The sequence below is a fragment of the Acipenser ruthenus genome, chromosome 1 (genome assembly GCF_902713425.1).
Source record: "Acipenser ruthenus chromosome 1, fAciRut3.2 maternal haplotype, whole genome shotgun sequence".
NCBI classification, from domain to species: Eukaryota; Metazoa; Chordata; class Actinopteri; order Acipenseriformes; family Acipenseridae; genus Acipenser; species Acipenser ruthenus.
The window spans coordinates 31,070,089-31,081,770 of NC_081189.1; the positions used below are offsets into that span (position 1 = coordinate 31,070,089).

Sequence of the window (11,682 nt, forward strand, 5' to 3'; positions counted from 1 at the left end):
GATTCTGAAGTTTTTCCATTACTCCTCATTTTATAGCAATGATTGTGACTTTGAATTGTGGTAGCAACATGGTTGTAGGGATCATCAGTATAGGAATCTTCATAAGGAGGGGAGAGTGAGTCTAGTAAGCCACTATCCAGTAGCTCTTTGCGGGCCCTAAAGCCCCTGTAGTGTGCCTGTATTACAGTGGCTGCTTCCTCGTGATCTTCATCATAGGGATATTCCCTTTCATCATTGAGATGCTCACTTTCACCATTTTCACTTTCCAGGTCTTCAACATCTAGTCCCATACCTAACTTCCTAACTCTGTAACCCCTGTAATGGGACTGAATGACGATGGCAGCATCATTTTGTCTGCTTAATATCTGATTTTGACCCAGTCTCAAATTGGGTTCTTCCTCTTGCACTGTTCTCAGGTCAGGCCTGCTATTACCAGTGTTCCTGTACTGAACTCTTCTAACGCTTGCCATAATGAGCTATTGATTTTCAGAGCAAAAGGGTGGCTTTTGGTACGTTCTGTTAGAAAAATATATAAATAGATAAAAAAATATTATAAACAATTTAATTTTGAGAAATCTGGATGTAACAGCACAGTGGCTATATTGCATCATTAAAATGAAAAGTATATCAAATTACTTTGCATTAAGGTTAAAACTAATTTTGAAATGTCAGAAAATGAAACAATTAAAAAAAAAAACTAAGTGTAAGAGAAAGGCACATTTCTTGAGAGAAACAGAACAATTGTAAACGTATTAAATTACTGTATAAATTGGAGTTTTTTATGTGAACAAAAACAAAGTACCCAGGGGTCATAATGTAATGGGAATGTCATATAGGATGTAATGCTTTTTAAACATGAAGTAATATGGAAATGTGAAACAGATCTCTAACTGATATGATTAACTTATATTGGACACTGCCTTTTATAGAACTTTATTGAGAGAATAAGTAAGCAATAAGACACTAGAGTGTTGGTTGTGCTGGAATAACCGCACACCCAGGGGCATAGTAAGGCACGAGGCCATTGCGCTTATAAAATGGGTTACTAATTTTTAGAAATAAGAATATAGACATTTTTATTTATAAATTAATATAGGTTTATTTTTTCCTAAATATATTATAACGCTAGGAAAAATAGTTCCAATGAATTTAATAGATAAACTTTTTTTTTTAAAAATAATAAATTAAATAAATTCAAATAAATTAAATACATTATAAGAATATTTTCAGTATTTGTCTCATGAAGTTGACTGTACCAGGGAATGTTTTCTAAATTAAATGGCTGGTTACACAGTTGGACAGATTGTGCAGTAGGTGGCACTGTTTGGTGAGAAAGGGAGTTTGTTTCTGCCTTTTGTTTACGTGTTGGCGACGGTACACCAGAGAGAATGTAACTCCAGGACTTCCTGTCTTTCTCAGCTGGCAATAGCTACTTAAACTACTTTATAATTGGTTAGGCAATATCTGCGTCCTACCGGTGATTTAAATTTGTTTAAGTCTGTTTGGGATACAGCAGGGTGGTGTTGTGACTTGTCTTTTTGTTGTCGCGTCTAAGTTTTCAGGACAGAAATTTAGATGCTGTTTGCTGTTTTAAAGTGGGTATCTGAAATTAGGTTTATAGCTCGACCCGTTCGAAACGCCTATTTTGCAGTCAGGAAAACAGATTTGGCCGTGATGCGTTGTTTTGAGATCACTATGAGAAAGTACTACAAGCAAAAATAAATTACATTGCACATGTTATGTCTTCTTCAGTTACTATACTATACTTAAATGTGTGTTTTAGATTTTAATTTAATATTTTTATTCATTTTCTGCCAGTTTGAATATGCTTGAGACAGTGTTTTTTTTTTTTCCAGAAATGGCAGTTTTTAAAGGGAAATAAAACAAAAACCGTCTGAGTATGAGTATTATGAATGTTATTTATGTTTACCGGAGTATTTATACTTCTACAAAATACAGACAGATGGTGCTTCACTGTTTTGTATTTAGTACAACGAGTTGAAAACTGCCAAGTTCATGAGTATCACGACGCTCTGAGCAGAGTTCGCCATAGAGGAAGAATCGCCAGGTGCCTGCTTTACCCATTTTTGCTACACAAATAGTAATGGAACTTAATTAAGAAAATCTAAGAATGCAGCTGTGTACAGCGTACATAAAGATATTAATTCAATATGCACATTACCTCAAATTGGCAGCCATATTAGGTCAGAGGTGAATGTCAAAGTTAACACCTCATGTGGCATCCAGGATTTATATAACACTGCAAATATGAAATTACTATTTCAGTGGTTTCTGAGATATGAGGGTTTGAAATTTTCCCAGTGGCAGCTTTGTAAAACAACTGTCACAAATGGGTCTTTTGCAGTCTGTTTTTATCTCGCTTTTTTAAAAAAATGCCTATACTGTTATTCAGTTATGTAGTTTTACTGAACTAAACTTTATGTTCCAATTTTGTTTTTTTATATATATGGCTCTTTAAGACCCCACACATTTCAATGTCGTGATAAAATAAGCAGAGGGTGAAATATGAAACAGGTTTGACAATACTGTATTTTTATATACTGGTAAAGACACACAAGACCATCTAATCAATATAATAGGCATAATGTTGATATTAAAAAATAAAACAGTAAAATAGTTATATATAATATTGAATTAATGTATTGTTGTACAGTGGAAATATGAAATTGTTTAAATGTTAAAGAATTATGACTGCCTTAGCCTTCCAAATAGGTAACAATGTTACATAACAATAACTATAATCCAATCTGTCAGCCGTTCAAACCTACCTTGACACGCAAAATGAAAACAAGTTCATCCTCATCTGAGCTTTCAGTTGAAGTTTTTTTCTGCTGAGCTTCTGGGCCTACACTGCTTACAGTACATGCACACTTCAATGTCACAATCACTGGTATATGTCATTCGCCTGGTGTCAGTTACAAAGTGAAATCATGCGTATGTTCAGTTTGTATGATGGGTTTTTAAAAACGATTGGTTTCAATATACTTATTGGAGAAGTTAATTGATACAGTTTGTGGATCTATGTGACAAGCAATAGTACATGTATCTAGAAGCGATTAGATACCACACTTAAAATATTAGCCCCCCCCCCAACCAAGTAGAAAGATTTTGTCGTAAAATTATAACCAATCAGTCTTACAAACCTCTGTATTACTTGTTTACAGATAAGGGCATAATGTAGTTTTCTTTTTGTCCTAATTATATAAAGTAATCGTACAGTATTACACTGTGGAGAAAACTTGGCTAATTGTCTGTGTATTAGACTTTAATTTTATTTTGATTTACATGAAGCCCACGCATTCTTCACAACACTGTAGGATCCCATCAGACACCACAAACATGTGCAGCAGAGCAAGTCTAAATTTTCAGAAGAGGTTCTAATACTTGGTGCATATTTATATTATGGTGACAGGTTAAGTTGACTACACCGTTCCAAAAAGTCTTCTAAAAAGGTTATTATTCTAATAACATCTAATAAAATATATATATATATATATTTTTTTTTTGCAAATTGTGCGCAAATTTGCTACCATTTTTTTTAATATGAGAAATAACCTCTTGGATATTATTCCCTTTAATAAAATAATGTCACTGCATTGTCATGATGTCATTTCACCGACAGCAAAAAGACACAGCGAGATCACTGTTTGGTATCTGTCACCATGGAGTTAGGAATATGGTCATCACAAACATTCTACCTAAATGAGTGTGACTCATGAGTTTGTGAATATTCTCTGAATACACTCATTCCCAATCGTAACTCAGCTTTCTTGCTACCTCAGTTTTAACAAAGCGTGATGCCTGTCTTGTCTCTTACCTTCCATGATCACTGAATTCCCAATCACCTGGCGCTAACAGTTCAGATGTGGATTAAAACACACACTGGCAACTGAAAAACATTTAAACAACGTTGAAGGGAGGCCACCAACATGCATTTAATATTAAGCTTCATAATACATAATGTTATCCTGTCTTATTTAAATGTTTTAATAAACAAACAATAGTGCAAAGAAAACAAAGAGGCTTCATCATGTTGGCCTTTTCTCTCGATCTGTTTTCAATAATATGCATTTACATTTACAACAAAACCTGACTTCCTAACAAGCATGTCCCTTTCTTTAAGATCACATGATTTTTTGTCTTTAGTTTAATAATAAAGCTTTAATGAACATATCTGCTCCTATTGAAAATAATGAAAATGCTGTGGTTTTTTTTTTGATTAAAAAAAAGAAGAAAAAAAACCCCACTATCACATCAAAGTAATAAAGCTGTAAATAATATTTAGGAATTGACTTTATAACAAAAACTTTAAAATACAGTATCACAGAAAAAGTATAACAAGTATGTGTTTCAACAGGTTATCAATTCATCCAGATTTAACTAGCATATCATCAAGGACACACACACGCATATTGTAACTTACTTTTGCAATGCTCTGTATACATTTGCATATTTTATCATAGGATCATAAGTAATCCTACTCGAACACTAGGTTCATTCAGATAAGATGTCTTTCACTTTTTCAATTTCAGAACCACCTGTTTAGAGCTTTAAAATGGACCACAACATGTCTGTGTATGTTCAGCATCAATATAATTAATGATGTGTCATTTGTGTAACTATTCTATTCCAAGTACAGGCCTAAACAGTTTTGGGAGGTATTGTAGCAAGTTGCAGAGGGAACTTGTTGTGTCATGAACATCCAATTCTACATGTACGAGGTTACAGTAAAAGCCACCTGGCAACCACCACTATTGTATGGATACAAGTTTTCCCAAACACAAGGAAATGTGTTATTCACAACACAAAAAACTAGAAAATCACTGTGGATAACTGTATTTTGTTGGGAGCAGTGTCACATTAGAAAATTATCAAAACAATCATGACCACCAAAAAAACGATGTATTCTCTAACTGTTTAGATCAAGCAGTGCTGAAGGAAAAGCTAACACCATCCATCTGCATTCCCTCTTTTTTTGTGTAAATCTAAAACACGTAAGTTTTAATCTGGCAATAAGTGTAAACAACCAGGGTTAAACAAATGATGGCAGGCTTTTACTATATGTGAAGCAAGGTACACTTAGTTGGTTGTAAATCCATTTTAAATCCTGGATTAATGAAAGACATTGCAGATGATATATGCCTCTTTGCTGTGTAAATAATGAACATTTTTACAAGCTTTCCATGGATTCTATGCCTTTGAGGACTTCATACAACTCAGTTGGGAGGATCACGTAGCTCTCTCCAGACACTGCATCTTTGTCCTTTTGAAAGTCACGGATGGCCTTAATTTTCTCCAGCTGCCTCTCCTGGCGCCTGCATTTCTGCTGCACGGTCTTCAGCTTTTTGCGCAGCTTTTCTACCTGCTCCTCTAGCTGCTGGATCCTCTTCTTCTGCTGCACTGTGTCCTCCACAGTGTAGTTGTGATCGCAGGAGATAGACTGGCTGGAGAGCAGTGGGTGCATCACCACCTGAACCATATGCTGGGGCTGGAGCTGGGGCTGGGGCTGCTCCTGCTGCTGCTGCTCCGGGACAAAGGGTGGTTCTGGTGAGGGCGGTTCCTGAGGTTCTTGTGCTTTTTCCTAGAAAAGTAAAAAGTATGTCACTGGTAGTACTACGATAAGGATCCCTTACCATGGCTGTACATTTATTCTGGGACAAATACTGCATTATTTGAATTAACGCTGCAAAGTTTATTTTAAATTCAGCTGCAGCTCTTATTCAAGGGCTGCGGTAATTAGAGGTACTATAGTGAGGGACACAATAACGAGAGAAATAATCACACAGTTCCTGCAACTAAAATGTATTACCTTTCTGGCTAATTCCTAAATATATAGATTTATTTTAGTGCTGCTGTATTTACTCCTACACCAGTATTAGTACATTGTGCTGTGTACCTATGGTATTCTTTGTTTGTTTGGGTTCCATAAACTTTACAGTAAAATACTGGTATGCTCCAGTGTGTAATTGTATTCTTTTAAATTTTATTCAAGTTTATTCAAGGGCAGCGGTAATTCAAAGTAATACGGTATTTGAATATACAAACAAAAACTGCTTGAAATGTATTTGGTGGCAAAAATGACCATGTTCATATTGGTTCATAAAACAGAATTTATAAATGACTGTATCAAAGATATTATGCAAAGGAAAGCAATGGATTAATGATGTCAAATACATAAAACACATTATGCTGTACAGAACAGTGTTTATTGCCTTTATTTTACAAATTATACTTTTGTTTTGCAATTCATTCAAAATTAAATAATATTTGAATATTTATTTAAATTTTGAATATGAAAACCCATGTTTCTCCCAGTACTTGTACAAAATTATCAGTATCTTGAGCCCCCTTTATATCCTCATATTGACTTAATCTTAATAACATGTGATCACAAGTGGATGAGATGTTCTGTCAATAAACAATGTATAAATCCACTGTGTATCTGTCATCAGGGATAAGCATCCTCCACAGGAGATAATAAACACAATGTTCCCAGCCCCCAAGAAAGGCTGTGTGTTCCAGTACTGCAACTTCTGTACTTGTGTTTTAAAAGAGCCATACAGCTAATGAAAAGTAATATTTCTCAGCATTGATACTAAAAGTTAATTTGTTGATTGCTGCGATTTTTTTTTAACTGACTATTCTTCCTAACATAGATAAAAGTGCATTTTTTTAAAAAAATAATAAAAAAAATCATTTTTGGGTCGTTCCATGATAAAGCACCACCACCTTTATACTCGACCTCAGTCATATTTCAACATTAAAAACATATTTCCTAATTTATTTAGTTATTTATTTTTGCATGATGTATGCTTACTATTCTTTTCTTGCTCATATTATTCCCACTAGTAGGACGTTTTGAGTATTAAATGTAAACCTTAATAACCCTATGGTATTTGTAATTGTAGTAGACATTTTCCAAGTATATTATTGGGTCTTCAGAATGTTTTTAAAAGTTAAAATTGCATCTATCCGTTAACCCTTCATGCAGTAATTCATAAATCCACTAAGATTCATAGAATTCCTCACTCTATTTTTTTTTAAAAAAAGATTATTCTTGATTGTAAGGATTATATAGCTCACCCTTTCAAAAAAAAATAAAAAATAATATACACTCCCCCTTATCAATAGTTGTGACTTTACTGAACATTAGCTTACATTCTAAGGGTCAAATCACATGGATAGCCTGGTTCTGCCACCTCAAGTAGGTGAGCTTTCCCTTCATCAAAAAGGTTCTGAATAAATTGCAGTATATCTGCCATGGGCCAAGTCGTGAGGTCCAATGCACGCGACCGACACCACGTCTGGAAGACACCCCAATTGTTGCCGTACTGAGAGCACGTAGACAATGCCCTGGTATTCTGAAGGATGACACAGACCCTGTCAGATAACCCGAGGTGACTCAAATGTCTCTGCTCAAGGGCCAGACCCAAAGCTGCAAGCCTGTTGGGTCTAAATGTCACAGTCCCCGGTGTTTGACTCAGCAGGTTGCGTCGTGAATCCATAGTAAAAAATTCCGGGCAACACGATTAAGACCGAGAGACTGCCCTGGTGGTTGACGTAAGCCACCGCTGTGGTGTTGTCTGTGCGGATCAACACGTCTCCCTTGTATCTCCCGGGAAAAGTGCTGCAAGGCCAGGTGACCTGTCCGCAGCTCCAAAACATTTATGTGTAGACCCTCCTAGGGGGTTCCCACACGCCTGGGACCCCAGGCCATTCCAGCTCCCCAGCCTAGGTTGGAGGTGACTGGTGACCAGTCCCGTGTGCAACACTGCCTGTGCTGGTAACTCGGCACATATCAGGCAATTGAGCACTCTGACTCTGAGTCTCAGAGGAGCCAGCATAGCGTCCATGCACTTTTGAGAAAGTGGGCGGAGCTAGAAGGAGCCGAACGGCAGTACACGGAATTCGTACTCGGTCCCTTGAAATATGAACCCCAAGTATTTCCTGTGGCCGGGTCTTTTCAAGATGTGAAAGTAGGGTTCTTGAGGTCCACCATAGTGAACCAGTCACCTGACCTGACTGACTGCAACAGCTGTTGCATTGTCAGCATTTTGAACCTTCGTTCTCTCAAGTACAGATTGAGATGTCTGAGGTCGAGGATCAGCATCCTGTTTCGGCACCAGGAAATACCTGGAGTAAAACCCTTCTCTTACTTTGAGAGGGTCAACAATTGAAATGACTTGTTTCTGCAACAGGGCCGATACCTCCTGAGGGTCTTGAAGGTTCATGACCATTGTTATGATCATGTCCTGAAAGAGATGAGGGCCGAAACGAAACCAGAGAGTAGCCGGCCTTGGTGGTAAGCACTCAGGTGTCCGAGGGGCATTGATCGCCAATAATCCAGGTGGGCCTGATAGAATGGGCCCTGGGCCTGTGGCAGCAAAATCCTAGGGCTGCTGGTTCACAGGGGCTTGTGGCTGCTGCTTGGGAGCAGGGCGCTGGTATTTGCAGTGGCTTTGCATTGTGCATCCTGAAAACGGTTTGGCACATTAGCCTAACAAGGCGCATGCAAACGCTGACGCTGCATAGGCCTTTTTCAGCATCACTTCCGTGACTCTGCATTGTTTATTAGGACATCGGAAGTCCCTTTGCAGCAAGGCTAGATTTGCCATCTGCACCAGAGAGGCCTGGTCAGTATTATCAGAATGCCTGCTATAGCAGCATCTGTCCTTCTTCCTGGGTGGAGGAAAGGGAGAACACTCCGAGCCAGAGGACGGAGAGGAGGATCTAGAGGATTGCAGGCTCTTAGTCCTGCTCCTACCCATAGTGTCGCTTCCTAGCTCCCGGTATAAAAGGATGGGGGGACTCCGTTGACCGCACTGCAGGGGAAGAATGGGGCGAGTCTGGATGCTGCACCGGTGTCAGAGAGGCAGAGCGGTCCCTAGAAGAGCGGGCCAGCCTGCTTTCCAACGTCATCTTAGAGAACTGAGCACAAGACACACAACAGCAGCAATCTTTAATTGTTCCCTCTGCATGCTCCCTTCCCAGGCAGTGGGTGCACCTGTTGTGCTTATCTTTTGCCGGAATGTTCCTCTGCAAGCATGCACTGCTGAGCAGACAGGGGCTGCAGATCGCCTGCTAACTCAAGAAATCTAGTAGACTCCGTTGGCAGTGCCGCTAAAGCAGACACAGCAAAAGCAAAAGACACTCAGAATAAATTCCAGTCGAAAAGGTTCCTGCCAAATCAACAGCACAGTGTAGCTAAAAAGCCCCAACACTGGCAGTGTCTCTGTGGCACGAAAAGCTGGATGGAAAAAAACAGATACCGTCTGTGTACAGAGGCAAACCTAGTACAGGGAGACAGCCTAATCGCTCTGAAAAGGCACTAGCAAGAAATAATATCGACTCTCAAGGAGCCGAGCAGCAAGTGAGAGTGTGTTGAACTTAGCTACAGAAAAGGACTGAGTTCTGGGGGAAGGGGTGGGGAGAGCCGCCTGCTTCGCACAGCACACAAGGCCAGGTTGGGACTTAATCAGAACCTAGGCTAAGATATACACTTAATATTAAAGAGAAATTATTTGAGAATTGAAATGAGAGAGAAAAAATGAAATATAAACTTACCTCTGTAGTTTTGACTGAAAAGTCTGAGCTCACCCCTTTCTCAGGCAGGCTGAAAGAAAAATGGCGCTGATCCTTGTACGACAGTCATTGATATCTCGTGGGAGTGAAGATGACGCCTGACACATATGGGTCTCTAAAAGTATCATCTTTGATACAAGTGCTCAGGTAATTCGTGTTATAAGAGATATATCCCATTCGGTAATGGTCACACTTCGTACTTGAAAGGGAGCGTTAGGTTACAATCATAACCCTGGTTCCCTTAAAGAGAGATTTGGTGCTGTACATGAAACAGGGAACTGCTTGATAAAATTGGTGGTTATTTTGAAGATACATGGCCAAGAATTAAAATGATACCCTACTTGTGGTGGCACAGTCAGGATTTTGATATGATTTAACCCGTAGAATGTGATATTGTAGTCAATAAAGTGGCAACTATTTATTGGGGGGGGAGGGTGTATATTTCATGGCATAGCCTATGAATGCCTACTTGTGCCACTCTGAAATCTACTTCATTTTGAAGATAAATGTTGAAGCTTTAAGATACCCTACTTGAGGTGGCACATCCAGACTATCAATGGCCTTACCTTCTCACTTGCTGTGCTAAAATAGAAGACTGAGGGCACTGCATTTTCTTTCAGTACTCTGTTGTTGCACTCTCGTTTGAAGCAGTCTTTTGTGAAATGCTGTGAACAGATATTGCTGTACTTCGTGGGCTTGAAGTTATTTCTTCTCATTGCTGAAACCCATTTTTCACAAACGTCGGGACGTGCAAGAGGAAACCTGGAGGATTCAAAAATAAATAAATAAATAGTAAGTAACAGCCTGGACAGGTAGCATTCGTGGTACCAACTGTACAAACGCGATGTTTTAGCAATAACATTCATGAAAGGTGAAATAATTTCAAAGTGAACACACGGAATTAATAAGTAAATATTTAAGTCATGTACCGGTACTATATTTTTAACATAAGGTTACAACTTATGTTGTATGTACAGAAACATAACATGTACCACTCTGTACATCCCATTCGTTACAAAATTAAAAGATGCCAATCTGGCAAGATGCTGGTGTGGCTTCTTTTGCATGCAAACACTACCACCCCGCCCCCTGAGTACCGCTCAGAAAACCAGCAAGCATCGGTGCCTATACGCGTTTGGTTTAACTTTCGTACTAGTCCCAAAAATACGTATTTATCATCGTTCCACTATCCAGTCCATTTTTTACAATGTAATGCATGATCTATACATGCAACTTCGTAAAATAATGCTACTAATAATAATAATAATTGCAAGGGAAAAAAAAAAAAACATGCACTAAAGTTTCAGTCGGAGCAACATACATTAACAATTATCAAATCAAATAATGCATTAATTTACTCTGCTGGCCGATCCTTTGTGACGGTTTGCAGCATTTTGCCCAGCAAGTGAAACTTCCTTTACTGTTTTTTTTAGCAATTGTTACTCCGCCAGTGAATTCATTGCATGTCACGGACAATCCTAAATGTTTTTTTTTTTGTTTTGTTTTTTTGTTTAACTACTCAGTGTATCGCCCAGAGCAAATACATACGACAGTGTGAGTGAGCGTGTGGGACAACATTCGACTTACTTGTGAAAAGAAATGTTTTTGTCTTTGTGATATCTGTTTTTACATCCGTATGCGGAGCACGACTGGACCATCGTTGCACGAGAATAAAAATATCAACAAATGAACAATTTGAAATAGAACTAAGCTGGTTATTTATTTATTTATTTATTTATTTATAATATTCGTGAGAGGAGCTCCCTCTCCAGTTTCCAAAATGGCTGCGATGGCTTCACTCGTTGTCACATGATTCTCAGGTGCGTTTCTGATTGGTCTATCTAGTCCCGAGAGTTTTCCTTTCAGAACCGAGTGGTTTCTTACATTGTGACGCATATGGATCGACAAAAACGTGGTAACGCAAAAAGAAAAAAAAAAAAAAAAAGCTGCATGAAAAACCAATTTGTAAAGGGCATGTTTAAAATTACAGTAGTTGTTACTTGGATTATTATAGTAGAAAATATTAGACATTTGGCAAGTCTTGTTAAAAGATACATTTTAAGCATTCACAGTTAGAAA

General features: G+C 38.2%; 1 protein-coding gene across 3 annotated transcripts; it reads right to left on the reverse strand.

The window, feature by feature from the left end:
• Positions 1-5,053: 5,053 nt before the first annotated feature.
• Positions 5,054-11,420, reverse strand: LOC117421025 (THAP domain-containing protein 1-like). 3 transcript variants are annotated; one of them, XM_034034874.3, is made up of 3 exons: positions 11,191-11,420; positions 10,170-10,365; positions 5,054-5,602 (listed from the first exon to the last, which is right to left on the reverse strand). In XM_034034874.3, the coding sequence occupies exons 1-3, from the start codon at positions 11,259-11,261 to the stop codon at positions 5,192-5,194; spliced, it is 678 nt and encodes a 225-aa protein (XP_033890765.2). In that variant the 5' UTR covers positions 11,262-11,420; the 3' UTR covers positions 5,054-5,191. The 3 variants fall into 3 exon arrangements, with proteins under 3 accessions (XP_033890765.2, XP_033890766.2, XP_058879552.1); XM_034034875.3 differs by lacking the exon at positions 11,191-11,420 and adding an exon at positions 10,962-11,161; XM_059023569.1 differs by lacking the exon at positions 11,191-11,420 and adding an exon at positions 10,596-10,673.
• Positions 11,421-11,682: the final 262 nt, after the last annotated feature.

Excerpts from the sequence above, each read along its gene's own strand:
- LOC117421025 (XM_034034874.3), bottom strand. The coding sequence starts at position 11,261 with ATGGTCCAGTCGTGCTCCGCATACGGATGTAAAAACAGATATCACAAA. Across the intron at positions 10,366-11,190 it reads AAAAACATTTCTTTTCACAA|GTTTCCTCTTGCACGTCCCG; the intron begins GTAAGTCGAATG and ends TGAATCCTCCAG. Across the intron at positions 5,603-10,169 it reads TTAGCACAGCAAGTGAGAAG|GAAAAAGCACAAGAACCTCA; the intron begins GTAAGGCCATTG and ends TTACTTTTCTAG.